This window comes from Carettochelys insculpta, chromosome 2 (assembly GCF_033958435.1).
Source record: "Carettochelys insculpta isolate YL-2023 chromosome 2, ASM3395843v1, whole genome shotgun sequence".
NCBI lineage: Eukaryota > Metazoa > Chordata > Testudines > Carettochelyidae > Carettochelys > Carettochelys insculpta.
In genome coordinates this window covers 82,110,513-82,125,693 of record NC_134138.1, presented here as the reverse complement: position 1 = coordinate 82,125,693, position 15,181 = coordinate 82,110,513, and the positions used below count along the sequence as shown (strand labels likewise).

Below are 15,181 nucleotides of genomic sequence, written 5' to 3'. Positions count from 1 at the left end.
TGGTCGGGGTGCGCAAATGTGAGTCGAAGAGACATCAGGCAAGATATTTACATGATAAATAAACAAATATTAAAGACTTGATGAAAAGTTTGATAAGACCTCATTTGGATTATTGTGTATAGATTCTGATCACCCTATTAAAGAAAGAATTCAAACTGGAACAGTTGCAAAGGAGAGCTAGTAGAAGAATCAGGGAAGGGACGGCCTACATTATGAGAGAAGACTATGAGTTTGGCTTGCTTGCCTGGAAAAACAAAGGTTGACTGAGAATGCAGTTGATCTTTGTAAAATACGTTAGAGGAGTAAACACCAGTTAGAATGAATGAAGAGCTATGAAATCCAAAGGACAGTGTTGGCAGAAGAACAAATGGTGGTATAAATTGTCAGTGAATAAATTCAGCTTAGAAGAACATTTTTATCCATCAGAAGAATGAGCTTCGGGAACAGACTTCCTATAGAAACTGTAGGTGTAAACAACTTTCTTAATTTTTAATAGTGGACCAGATAAATTTGAGGTATGCGGGTGGGGATTTTTGGGTCTCTCCTTCCTCTGAAGCACCAGACGGTCACAGCTGGAGATGGGACTGGACAGGATAGGCTGGTGCTCTAAAGGGGAATTGAGCATTCTCTCAGCACTGGTTCTTGCTCAGATGGTCAGTGTCTGTCTAGAGGTTCATCATGAGTTGGGTCAAGAAGGAATTTTCTTTTGGACCAAATTGGCCCTAACCTTGGGATTGATTGGTTGGTTGGTTTGTTTTGGCACTTTCCAGTGCAGTGAGGGTTGCTTGCTAGGATCGTGTGGGTATCTCACACTTAATTCTCTTTCATGGCAGCAGCCTCCAGTATTGGTGCACCTTGATCTCTCCTATTTTCTGCTTGTGTCACATTATAGTTTAATCTCCTGTGGGCTATGATAATTTAGTCTAATATTGGCTGTTGGGTTCTTTGACTTAACTTGACTGAAACTCATCTACAACTCTCCTCCACTTGGCTGTCAGTTAATAGCCTGCAGGAGGTATGTTGTAATCGGAGGTCAGAGATGATCTTGTGGTCTTTTCTGTCCTTAAACCATATGACTGTGACTAACACAATGTTCTCGATATCTACCACCGAGACACGTAATTCAGTTCCAGAATTCTCTTGGCAACATATACTACCACTTTACAGAAAATTACGTTTTCTTGTGGTGGTCGTGACGTTAGGTACTGTAGGCCCACAAGGATAGGTGCAGTTTTCCCAGAACAGTATTTTTGATTTCTTTTTTCCTATCAGATGTAATTAATCTGAGCTAGCCAGTTAAATATATTTTGGTCACTCTGTACATCACCTGTACGTGGAAAAAATGGCATGAATTCAAAGAATTCATAAGTACTCCTGGAACAGTAATGTTTATTAATAGGTCTATTTTCTGCAAATAGCTCTCAAAAGTGCCATGTGACCAAATAGGGGTTTGGGGTCAGAGTCCTGCTCTTTTCATACTCTCCAGATCAGCAGAGTATGGGTGAACTGCAGAAGTATCTTGGTTGCTCTTGTACTGAACCCTCATCTTTCTTAAGGAGTGTCATGATAGGGTTCAATGGGATCTTCTTAGTCCTGCGTGGATGGTGAATTTTCATTGCTAGTTATGCTTAATGGCTAGGTCTACACTAGATACATCTGTTGACAGAAGTTACTGTCGACAGGGAATTCTCGCCAGTATTCTGTCGATGGATTGCATGTAGATGCAACTTGCTCTGTCAACAGAGAACTGCGAGGCTGCACTGCCCTCTGGTGCCAGAAAACAGAATGGCAGCTCTGCAAAGAGGGCTGCCCCACAACTGGAAGTCTTCTCTTTCGACACAAGTGTCTGTACTGCACTTTTGTCGACAGCAGTCTGTCCAGAGATTGTCTCAGATTTTTGAGGGATAATACTGTTGCGGAAAATACAGAGTTCTGTCGAGAGAATTCTTTAAGTGTGTGGATGTTCTCTGAGTTATGTTAACAGAAGACCCCTTCTGTTGACAAAACTCTGTAGTGTAGACCCAGCCAAAGTGGAAGAATGAATGGAGGATCCTCAGGGTTACAGTGTGAATTATTCCCTTCCTTCCCCAGTCTTAGAAAACATGTTGGCCTGTATCCCAAAGAGCTAGTGGGAGAAGACTCAAATTTTTCTTGGCTGTAATTTGACTTTGTTCTGGGGTCCTTAGCATTACTAGTCATTGAGCAGGTCCAAGTAAATTTTAAATTGTTGGTGAATGGGATGGGGAATAGGAGAAAGAGTTAAGAGATAAAACCTTCCTCCCTTTCTCTTGTCTTACCAAGGTGTTTAAAACTGTCTTAAGCTATTATTTTATGATTTTACTATTACCATTACATTACTACTGTCTTAGTGGACAATTTACTAGTTCAGTTTTAATTCTTTAGTGTTGTTTTGAAAATTCATGGAAATATAGTATTTTTCGGGGGAAGAGGTGCTCTCAGGAGGTTTGCGTTGTTGGTTCATGTATAAGTGCAGTCTGTTCATTAACTCAGGCTTTTTAATAATATTGCTGTATATGTGGTGTTCTGTATTGTCATCTCACTCTGTTTTCCATAGGTAGATGGAGTGGAGTGGGTATGTGTGAGGAGAAATCCTTGACCTTTATTGAACTTCTTCAACTAATCACTTTTACTTTCTTCAAATAATGAACTACTTTAAAATAAGCCTGTTAACATTTTTCCTTACACAAGAAATATAGTCTAGTTACTGCATATAGCTAAAATAGTCTTCTTAAAAATTATTTAAAAAAAAACCAACCCCTATACGTGCATAAGGATGACTTTTCTTTCAAGAAGTACTCTAAATCAAGAAATCTTTGCTTTTCCCTTAAGGTAACTTTTGTGGCATGTGTGTGTACACACTTACATAAATATATCTATCTATCTAACTATCTATATGTTCTGAATGGTTAGATGATTACAGTTAAATTTGTCAAGATATATGAAACCACAGCCCACACTGTGCATCCAGCGATGAAACCATTTCACACAATGGGCAATTGTTCATTTCAACACATTCAGCCTTTCTAACATTCACTCCATTTTAGCATGTCATTATATTCAGAATGTATTTGCTTCATACTGTGGTATTTAAAAGCTGCCTTGCGGGTTTGATGAAAATCAGTGTAGCGTTGTACATATTGCTATGTCAATTTCATTTTTTTTTGGTTTTGTTTTGTAAAGATGATCTTCTGTATCCATATGTCTGGCTATTGTTTCCACAATCTGTTCAGTGCAGCTTCCTCAGCACATACTGCCCTCCCTTCTCCCGCTTCCCCAGACAGGGTGATTTTTGATGTTTTGTTTAGCTTTATTGTTTCCTTCCCACTGTCATCAAATTCACATTGTAATACTTGGCACTTTTACTTCCTTTATAGAGTAGGATGTGATGTCATAGAGAAGGGGACAGGGCTACCCAAATTTTCTCAATTGCAGGGAGGAGCTGCCCAGGTGTGCTGAGGGGCCTGTACTCAGGAAGAGAAACAGGGAATCCTCCACAGTGAGTAACCCCACTTTCAAGTGCACCCAGTTTCCTTCATAGCCATATTCAGTACAGTGTAGTGTCCTCTTCTGCCCTTTCCAGTTTGCCCTCTGGAGTGTTCCCAGTTCAGTTCAGTTTCCCTCTTTCCCCTCCATTTTACTGCATATTCCTTTTTATTTTATCCTTTTCTGTTAACACTATGCTCCTTCCTTACTCTAAAGGTTGTATTTTCCCATTTTGTTCCTGGATGTTGCTAATATCCATCCTTCTGTTCTTAATCTTCACTAACATTGTCCTCTTTCAATGAATTAATCTGTCTTATTGCTACTACTTCCTGTTTTGTCTGTTCCTTTCTCTCCCTTGCAATTATCTCTTTCCAAGATCTTCGCTGATTCCTTTGCCTCTTTTAGTTACTTTCTTCCCTACTTTCCCCCTTTCAGGTAACCATTCCATTTTCCTTTCCTTCAACTTCCATGTATAATCTTTCCTCTTTACATACACATTGTTAAAAGCTCAGTTCCGCTCCCAAACCTTTCAAGTGCAGCCCTTGTTTCTGCATTTTTCTTTTGTAGAACTAAACTGTAAAAATAAGAAGCTGGTCTGATATGTCAAACAATATGGTGCCAAGGATTTTGGTAATTAGTGTTTTGAATTGAGATCAGGAAGCTACCAGAACTGTAAAATGGCAGAAGGGGCCTGGGGAGCTCAAGGAAATGGTGAAGGGTATGGAGGCTTTGCTTCCTCTAGGTCACCTGCTTGAATTACAGTCCTGGTTAGTAGTGATTGAAAATATTCACCATTCAGTCTTTGGTGATGTATGTGATATGTTTTGGTGGTATGTCTCTAGTTCTTACTGGACAGGTGTCCATGTTACAGCAGCTACCATCACAATTGGCATTAATTGGTAACTAATAAAGAGAGACAAAAGATTGAATGAGCATGGAGACCAAGCTAACTTCTCATTTGCCAGAGGTGGAAGTGCAAGTTGTTACTGAGTCATGTTGGAAAGACACTGTGTGGAAGCTTGCATTGCCATTGCCTGTGCTGTACCTTTTCTGTGGGTAAGGGATTTCAGGTTCCAGGGCTGTCAATCTGGCACTTTACCTAAGCTAAAGAATGGCCGAAAGAGTTAACTGGTTCAAACTGAAAGGGGATGTAAAGCAAATGAAAATTCCATGCCAGTATGTCTGGTTTGGGATGAGGAATGGATTAATTTGGGCTCAAGTGGAAAAGGCAAAGGAGTGGAAAACTGAGCTGAACTGGAAAACATACTACAATCTGGTGAGTCATGTGGCATCTTGTGTGCTTCTGTGACTGTTTTGACAACTTAATTGTGTATCGCTTTAAAAAAACATAAAAGCATTTAAAATTTGAAACCTATCATGTCACTTCTTACAGTGGCTCCTCCTTTGCAAACAGAGGTTTTTAGCCTTTTGTTTCTGAGGTCATCACAAAATGTAAGCACAGTACTTCATTGACCTCAGACTGTTTTAAAGTAATGAATAAAAACAAGCACTGTCTATCATGCTTTATTTATTTTATTTTTGCCCATCAGAGAAACTATACTGCAGTATTGGTCTCCTCAAATAGGTTTCATATTTTAACTCTTTTTAGTTTATTTTGTATATTTGGGTGACTATTCCCATGCATTTCAGCAGATGAGGCACACAAGCAGCAAGTAAATCTCACTTTTTCTGCAGTCCTGGACTATATCTGGCCTTCCATCAGACAGAGGACTCCAGTCTCAACACTACAATTCCCCCCTAAAAAATGATTAGGCAAAAAATGCATGAACACATGAATCTTTCGAATTCACAGAATGGCGTTGTCTTATTTACACATCTATATTATTTCTTCTTAGGCATTGGAAAAACACCCCAACTCACCAATGACTGCAAAGCAAATACTGGAAGTCATTCAGAAAGAAGGGTTAAAAGAAACAAGGTCAGTATTTATATGTTCAATATCTCTTACAATTTCTTAGAAAACAATTATATCTAGTATTCATGAGGTGCCACTTCTAAAATAGTATACATTAGCTAAATCAGTATGTCAGTACATGACAAATTTATTTGACTTTTTATAAAGTTTGCAGTGTTTTAGTTGTGTTGGTCGCAGGATAAGAGAGAGACAGGGTGGAGATGAGGTTGTTTTTTTTTTGTTTTTTTGGATATAATTATCTTTCAGCAACAAAAGTTGGACCGATTAAAAGATATTCTTTAGGTTTCTTAAATGATCATGTGACTCTCTTAGGCTGTGTGTACACTTACCAAAAACTCTGAAATGGCCATGCTAACGGCCAAATCGAAGAATACTAATGAGGTGCTGAAATGCATATCCAGTGCCTCATTAGCATGCCGCCTGCCATGGCACTTCAAAAGTGCTGCGGTTCGCTCCACTGCGGCTTGTCTACACAGGGTCCTTTTCAAAAGGACCCCACCACCATTGAAATCCCCTTATTTCTGTGAGGTGATCCAAGATATAACTGAGAGCTCGGACCTGAAAACAAACAACAGGAAAGGAGAGATTAGTTTGTGAAGAAAAGTAGTAATGAGGCTTGAATGTAGGGGATATCTTTTTTTCTTGTATGACTGGGTGTTGAGGAATAACTGGTTCGAGGGAATTTCTCTTCCAAGATAATGTGTCTTTAGGCATTCTCCTTATTTTGCTGCCACAGGTCAGCTTTTAGTTATATATTATTCCATCGTCTCACTGTGATGCCTAAAACGTAGGTTATCTTTTAAAAACAGCTAGTCTAGTAGAATAGTAATGCATTCTATCTGTTACATCTGAACATAAACTGTTTACCCCAAAGAATCTTCCCTTCGTATTATGTTATGTTTCTTGTATGCAGAAGCATTTCTTAAGAAGCAAAAGGAATAATGTTGTCTTTCACATTATATAACCATACAGATTACTAGTAAACTGGGGGCAAGCATGTTGTAAGATACAAGTGTGTTTTAGTGGAATGAACAGCAGCAGCCATTAAGTCTCATTGGAAGCTGTATTTGCCCCTAAAGCTCTGCAGATACAGTAGCTGTTCTGAAATCATTTAAAATGTTTTGTGCCGGTGCCAAGGAAGGAGGAGAGACCCTTAGAAAATAAATGTCGGAGCTTAGGCTCAGTGCCACGAGAATATGCAAACAACAAAGTCCTACAAAACAAATCGCTTGAAAATTGTGTGTTAAGATATTCCATGGCAGAGAAGGAGCTACGGATTGTTCTTTTGAGTCATGTGACATGAGACTACCGCACTTAGGCTTGCAATTCTATTCTAATTATTCTTGTTATTATAACAACACCTCTTCATAATTCTCAGTGTTATTCTCCTCATTGTGTTGTCTGAAAGAGGAAGCAGTGTGTAGAGACTGGGTAGCAGGTGAAGCTCGCTCTTTAATATGCTGAAAATACAGATAACAGAAACAGTACCGGACTGTAAATATAAATAAATTATACAACAGGAAGAAGAATCTACTAATGGGAAAATCAGCTTTGTAGTAATGCATATGCTCAGCATGACAGGCAAGAAAAGGATCGACAAGTGTCAGTTTTTGTATTTGTGATGTAGTTTGATCCGTATGCTGTAAAATGAGTACAGCACATGTGTGAGTTGTAGTAATTAACTGTACAGAATGTCATGTGTGGGCTTGAGCACTCCTATTGCTGAAGCCAGGATAAATCCCTATACTTTCTATTCTTTAACTGAAGAATTAGTATAATGTTAGAAAGCTGGGGAGCCCCAAACTGAGGACCCCAAAATGATTGTTGTAGTTTTCTGGAAATTATGACATTTGTAAGAATCTAATTTAAATTTAAACAAAGTTTAGGTTAAGTGTTTTCTACTGCACTGCACATTGGCAAAATTAAATGCTCATAAGAGGTTTTGGATTGACAATCTTGATGGTTAAATTCCTCTACTGGAGCAGCAGCCTGTCAAAATTTATTCTATTTAGCCTTGCTAATTTAACTATGATCTAAAGGAACCCATTTCTAGGGCTGTCAAGGCACTTGAGTCCCATGTTGCTATCTTCTTAGGACTAGTGGTAGATTTTGTGATGAATAGTCAGCTTGTAAACCCCACTTTCTCTTCCCTGTTTAAAAAAGAGAGAGCTGGAATCAGACCAGCAGTGTCTTGGTGCACTGAACAGCCTTTGTTCTTTGATGCCTTTCCTCTTCTCAGCTGCACTGCACTGGATTTGAACCAGCAGTAATGGGTATGTACCTACTCCTTTTTCTTTAAAGTGATAGGCTGGGTCTACACTAGAGAGTTTTGTCGACAGAAGGGGCTTTCTGTCGACATAACTCAGGGAGAGTCTACACACTTAAAGCATTCTGTTGACAAAGTCTCAACAGAACTCTGCATTTTCCTCGACAATCTTATCCCTCAAAAATGTGAGGCATAACAGTCTCTCGACAGAGTACTGTCGCCGACAGTGCAAGGTGGACACTTCTGTCAACAGAGAGGACTTCCAGTTGCTGGGCAGCCCTCTTTGCAGAGCTGCCATTGCACTTTCTGGCACCAGAGGGCAGTGCAGTCTGGCAGTTCTCTGTCGACAGAGCAAGTTGTGTGTAGATGCAGTCTGTTGAAAGAGGTTCTGTCGAGATTACCTTGTCGACAGTGAGTTCTGTCAACAGATGCTTCTAGTGTAGACATAGCCATACAGACTAGCATGGCTACCTGTCTGTGCTTATAGTGATATGTTTATTAGCAAACCTTAGCAATTGTGGATGAAGTTCTCTCAGACTTCTCCTCTGGCGTGTTCAGCGTACATCAAATAGGACTGCTAAGTTTGGTCATTTTGCATATATACAGGCTGCACCTCCCTCATTCAGCATGGTCAGGACCTGACATGTTCTGAACTACAGAATTTGCCAGACCAGGAGAAGTCTAGGGCTTCTGCCCCAGACAGCCCCAGCCTCCCACTCCCCTGGGACTCCAGGCTTTCTGTGCTGCCATAGCACACCATCTCCCAGCCTTGCACTCTTGGGGTTGCCACAGGGCTCCAGCAGGTGGGGGCTCTGGCTTCAGCCCCATGCTGTAGTGGAGGCTCTGGCCCTGGCCTTGTGCTCCATTGGGAGCCTCCAGCCCAGCCCCATGCTGTGGTGGAGACTTGAGGGAGGGCTTCAGCTCTGGACCCAGTCAGGCTGCTGGCCACTGCTCTAGGCCCAGGCGCTGCGCTGCAGATGCAGTTCTGGCCTCAGCCCCAAGAGTCTGGTGCTGCAACACCTGTGGTCTTGAGGGTCCACAGGTGGTGCCAGATGAGAGAGTACCAGGTTTAAGAAGTTCATCCTGTATTACAAAAGTAACTAATCTAAAATTTCTTGCTGTATTCACAGTTTAGAATTAATAACTTGCAGGTTTTGGCAGTTTTATTTTTTCGATTAGTTGCCAGATTTTTGGAGGACACTCTTACCCTTTTAGGCCCTTACATTTATTTCTCCTTATAACATCAAAGATGTGGTATTCCTCACAATTTTGTTATATTTTCAAATTATACTCTAAGTTAAGCACAGAGAAAATTTAAAAAACAAACGCACTATGGCTGTTTCTACACATGCCACTTTAAAGTGGCATGCTAATAAACAGCCTGAAATATGCTAATGAGGCACATATGTAAATTCTCAGTGCCTCATTAGCATAAGGTCACGTGATATGGTCCAAAAGACAGCATATTTAGGGCTGTTTATTAGCATATTTAGGGCTGTTTATTAGCATGCCACTTTCGGAGACAGTGGCATGTGTAGAAACAGCCTATCAGAAACCCACATGCACTACAAGGGAATAACAAACAAACCAATGGTCAGAGCTATTCAGGAGAGTACACTTAAACAGATTTATATTACGTTTGAGATGCATATTTGTTTTTGTTTTTTTTAAAAATATCTTTCCTGCTGTGACAATCATTTGTAAAAAGATCACCATCTGGACAGTCTCCTTTCTGTACTTGGAAAGAAAATACACTTGTAAAGTAAACAGTTTTGGGACTTGAATGCTTGTCATTTTTCTTAACTGAATAAAAAGAATTGAGTCTCTAAAGGCAAGTGTTGGCAAACAATGCCAAATTGACATCTTTTCCTCTTTTATTTACAGAACAGCTGTAATGCACACAATAATAGTGCAAACTTCAGGTTTACTTTTCATGTACCTCAACCTTATTCTGAAATAATTTGCTTTTTTTGGAGACAGTGTAGGTTATCAATGTGCCTGTTCAAACATTGACATGGCTGCTGAAACTGCAAATCAAGGTGTCACGTGCCACTAAGCTACTTTTAAGTAGATTCAGCTACAGGTTTAACCTCTCTAAGCCAGAATCCTTTCGTTTAGCAAAATCTGTAATCCAGCATGATTTTAGTTAGCCAGAGGACCACTTATTATGAGCATGGCCAAGTCTCCTGTGGTCCCATAAAGTTTGTTGATAGCTGCCAGTCCTGGCTCTCAGTGTTCTGTGCCGTTATTTAGCTTTAATTTACCTCTAAATGTCTTCTAAGAGCCCAGTAAGCAGTGGAAGTGTTGGTAAAGTGCTAGAAAATATTGACCTCCCATTGTCCAGCAAATTCTCTTGTCTAGCACCAGTCAGGTCCCAAGGGTGCTGGATGAGAGAGGCTCAACCTGTACTAAATTATTTCACACAGGTCACTAAGTAGTGGTTCAGTGGTAACAATTTTTCGATATTACTGGCAAGAGCCAAATTTTAATTCTGTTCCATTACCAACTTCCATAGCTTTCAAAGCTACCCGTTTCCTTATAAAAACAAATGCCATGTATGTGTACCATTGGAGCTTATGGTTAATTTTATTTCCGTGACACACATTTTGATGGAAACTTCTTTTAGCTGTAACGTTTCTTATAATAGAGTAAGATAAGAGGAGCTAGTGAGCCAGATAAGGAATGAAAATAAATACGTGTGTTCTAATATCATTTAAAAAATGAGGCAAAATCCGCAATGATTTTAAAGGTAGAAGTTTTATTTTGAGAGAGGAAAGAATCAGTATAAAAATTACATTATAGAAAACATCTTTTAAAGTTGCCAAAGTCCAGATGTGATTAAAAATAAATTTTCATGGTGATAAGGCCCTATGTCAGTCAGTTTCATCTATGGGAGAATTACACAATTAGACAGAGAAATTGATGTTCTGGCAACCATTCACAATGATGACTTGTAAATGGAAGTTAACTTTGACAGAAGTTGTTTGGCTTCCATATTTTAAATGTACAAATTTTTTCTCCATTATTTAGGTTTCAGACGATATAGTGTAGTTGGGAAGGACTTGAGAGAAATCTTTGTGCAGGAGATCTTCTGATGACTCTATTTCTAATTAAAAGGCATTATAATGGTAATTTGAGTGTGTCTGTAGGATGACAAGAAAGGGATTCTGGAAAGAACTGACTCATTTTTCAAACACAGGCAATGTTGGTTTTAAAGAAACTTCCAAGGGATTGAAAAAAATTTCAGGAACTTCGTTACCAGGTATTAGGGGATAGATATGAAAACTGGGGAGGAGTATACCCCTGATGATGTTGAAAGAGAGTGCTCTGATGAATAGATAAGCTCCCAACTATCCCTAGGTAATGGAAGAATGTGTGTGTAGGGATTTTTATAGTGGGCACTGATCCTGGGCTACTTTTCAGTGCTTTGTCTCTTTTATTAGTCTTGGTGCAGTAATTTTCTAATATAGGTGATGCTCAATCACCCTGTAGTTGTTGACTGGATCTTGGCATTTCCAGAGCCTCTTGGCTGCTGGGAGGGGAGTGAGGATGTAGTCCTTGGCTACTGCACCCAACTCATTGCCTTGACATTTTTTTGGAAGTGGATCAAGTTTGTGTGGGTTGTCGTGGAAAAAACTCCACTGCCCGCTTTTGATGCGTACAGGTTTCCTAGGCAGCCTCATCAAGTTGGCATGATTTGTGACAGCTCATTGCTGCTTACAGGTTTCAGCAACTATAGGGAAGCTGAGCTAGAGCCACTTAACTTCACTCTGTTGCTGTTTGAGAAAGCTGTGAACAGCAAAAGTGGCAGTGGAGATCTCTGTCTGAAGACTAGAAAATACAATGCTATGCTGGTTTACATAAGATTGACACTTGTAAGTATTAGAAACTTTTTCTTTCAAGTGAAAGTAAATGCTCCCAAAATTGATGGCTGGGGCTTCCATGCTCAACATGGAACACTTACCCACTGACCTAGGGCAAGTGATTTCTTTTTCAATTGCTGCAGTGCATACAGGGTTCCTTTATAGAAAGCTCCAAGTGTTTTAAATCACCATGGAACATCAAGGAAATTTATTTTCATTTTGTTAAAAAATGGAAACCAATTGCACTTCCCAAAAATAAAAAAGGCAACTGGTTCCATAGTCCTGAGGTAAATAAACTAAAAGTACAAACTCTGAATAGATCTGAATTATATTTAGAACAGAGTTAGAAGTAGCAGTATGAGTTACTTGTTTTAGTTAAGAACAAAACAAATGATTCCCAAGTAAAAGACTGTAATGTTGTGATTCACAGAATCTCCATTTCCCATTCCTTACTTATGTCTTCAGTCATGTAGTGATTGTCAGTTTCTGATGCTGCAATTTTTGTTGGTTTTTTCACTGCTCCGGAAAGGAGTATTGCATTCTACAACGTTATTTTTGAATTTTTATCCCAGATAACGCTTACAGTGCTAAACTGTACAAAATACTAAATCCCTGCTCACATGCAGACTTTCCAAAGATGAAGCTTTTTCCTGAAGAGTGTGTTTGTCGAGAAAGGCATGTTTGCAGCCAATGGAAGAAAAACACTATTAAACTTTCCACCTCCAGTTAGTGACTTCCCTGTTCCCCAATAGAGTAGCAAAAATAAATAAAGTTAAGGGAGAGATAGCTTGGTGGTTTGAGCGTTGGCCTGCTGAACCTAGGGTTATATGATTTCAATCCTTGAGGGGGCCATTTAAGGACCTGGGGCACATGGATTTAAATAAAGGGTGGAGGGATAGCTCAGTGATTTGAGCACTAGCTTGCTGAACCCAGGGTTGTGAGTTTAATCCTTGAGGGGGCTGTTTAGGGATCTGGCACAAAAAAGAAAAAAAAAAGTTGGTGCTTGGATGATGGTGCTTGGTCTCGCTATGAGGGCAGGAGACTAGATCCAATGACATCCCAAGGTCCCTTCCAGTTCTGTGAGATGTGTATCTCCATATAACTCAGAATTTTGAACACCTCAGGAATGGAGGTTTCTATTACTCTGAAGTGTTCGTTAACTATGAGCAAAGCAAAGTAGCAGTATGTGAGTGTCTTACAGAGAGAGACAATGTGTGTATGTGTATGTGCATGAGAGAGAGAGAGGGAGATGTACACGTCTCCTTTATGTACTCTGTCCTTTTAAGTAGATTCCCACCTTGAGATACTGCAGCAGCTGCCAGCAAGCTCCCTCTGTTCTGAGCCCTGGTGACCCCTTCATTCCTGCTCTGTGGAGATAGAGTACGGTGGCAGAGGGAGTGGGGCACCTTGACATCAGTACTCCAGTTCCCTCTGCTCTGCACAGTAAGTAGGTGGCTCCTGGGAGCAGCTCCAGTGCTGGGCAGGAGCAGCATGGTGGTGGAAGGAGGGACATCTGAAGTGCACAGCACTTGATCGTCTGCTGGGTGACCATCCAGCTATGTGGCTTAGAGGACATATTGCTGCCGAGGACTCCTGTTCATGACCTGTTTCTTGCTTGGTAACACTCAGAAACACCTTCCTGCTCTTTCTCTCTGGAATAGATTAAAGAAAAATTTACTAAATGAGAATTAAAAAGGCAATAAACTAAGAAAAGGGGCAAAAGAAAAGACTCTTGCAATTCAGATGTAGCCCATAGACCCTGTATCTCTCTGTCCTCCTTCCCCATCACGCTTGAGGATTCTGTACTTGGAAAAGATTGTTCCTTACCCTTCTTGCTCTTCAGGAAAGTTTGCTCTGAGTATCTTCAAGTAACTGTGATTGGATTATTGCACAAATCTATAGAGGAAGAAAGAAATCCTGCTCACTCTATTGACTGCATTGGTAATGACCAGTAGAATTCTTAATCGCACCTCTTCCCTTCTTGAACTGGGTTCTTTCTTAGCTGTCACATAAAATGTCAATTCGACTTTCTTCCTCACCTCCCATTCCTCTCTGAAATGTGCATTGGTTATCGTTCTTGTACAGTGATCACTCTGCCACACAAGGTCATGCTGTCTACAGAGTAGCAGATAGATTCTGGTGATGATGATAATCTGTATGAAGACTAAGAAGAGGTATTTGTCATCAGTAACAATGCTGGTTCAAACCTTTCTACTTTTTATCCACTAAGGTGTTAACAATCTTTTCTCATCTAGCTTGCCGATACTGAGATTTCAGAGCCCGAGGAGGCACCAGAGAAAGATTGTGATTGGGTCAAGATTTTTGCTGAAGGATTTACATACACTCTTTGTGTAGAAATATTACACCAGTGTATTTCCTTAAATAAACCCATTATGTCATCCGTTACCTGATAAGAGCCATCAAAGGAGAGCCCCTAATCTCATGTAGTTGTAATCTCTCCATCGATAAATGGCACCCTCCCTGGTCAATCTTAATATTATGCTCACCAGGTTCTTTAAGTGCCTAGCTTCTAAGGTGAAAGAAATGAACTGGATCCTGGAACTTTTTTTTGTTGCACCAGTTCTGTGTACAAGATGCCTTGAAGCAGAAACACTGTCACAAATGAAAATGTCTCTGTCTCTGCTTTCCCCTACATCCTCCTTCCTCCCCCAACCCCTGGCCACAGTCGCAGTACTGCTGTTGTGTCCTAGAGAAGCCGTGCCTACTGAATACCCTATCTAGTACAGGGATCAGCATCTCCCAGCATGTTTGCCAAGAATGGCATGTGAGACGATTTTCATTGGCACGAAAGGCAAAAGCTCAGTCCTGCCCCTCCTCCCTCATGCAGCTGGGAGCTTGCTCAAAGCTATGCCCCCTGTGGGTTAACAACAGACCAGCTAATGCTACCAACCACCACCTAAACGGTAAAGCTCTGCATCCTTGTTTATTTATTAATTAAGTTGTGAGTAGGACTATTAGTGACTTTATATGGTGCTGGTGATACTTTTTATAGAGGTCAAAAGATCAAATTTTGGTGCTCCACCTTGGAAAGGTTTCTGAGCTTCTGATCCCTGCTCTAGTACATTGCCTCAGTCTTACCTGGTTTCAGGTTCTCCAGCTGTTTCTGATCCTCTCTGGAATCAATGTGTCAGAAACACTCTTCATCGCCTTGTCCTTGTGGAAAGCATCCCTAGTTTGTTGGTTAATGAATCTGTTAACTGGAACTTCTGGTTTGATAATAGAGACAAATTGACACTAAGGGCCTTATTTTCAGTTCAGAAAGATTTTTAGGATATGATTCTAATTCAGAGGAAAAAATGTATATTAATTTCTTTGAATGTAGGGCTTTTGGGAAGGTACTAACAGGGACTCTGGAATTTCAAGGCACTGCATTTGGATCACAGCTGTAAGTACTTTATTTCGTGTGGGCATTTAGTCTTGTGATGTCTCTTAAACCTATTGGGTAAATTTTTAAAAAATGCCAAAGTCTTATCTAAAGTTATTGGGATATAGGCTCCTAAGTGACACAGGTGCTTTTCACATTTTACCCTGTGCTTCTACATCTTTTGATCTTTCTTTTACTTTCTCTCTAAGTCTGTGTTCAATGTCTGT

At 40.2% G+C, this 15,181-nt stretch overlaps 1 protein-coding gene across 1 annotated transcript in view; it reads left to right on the top strand.

Annotated features, from left to right (window-relative positions):
• ASXL3 (ASXL transcriptional regulator 3) overlaps positions 1 to 15,181 on the top strand; it is a 159,334-nt gene that overhangs the window by 22,657 nt on the left and 121,496 nt on the right. The window contains exons 2-3 of the mRNA XM_074987226.1: positions 3,454 to 3,517; positions 5,361 to 5,443. Of these exons, the coding sequence (XP_074843327.1) occupies positions 5,388 to 5,443 (56 nt within the window). The 5' untranslated portion in view covers positions 3,454 to 3,517; positions 5,361 to 5,387. The remainder of the gene's footprint in view (positions 1 to 3,453; positions 3,518 to 5,360; positions 5,444 to 15,181) is intronic.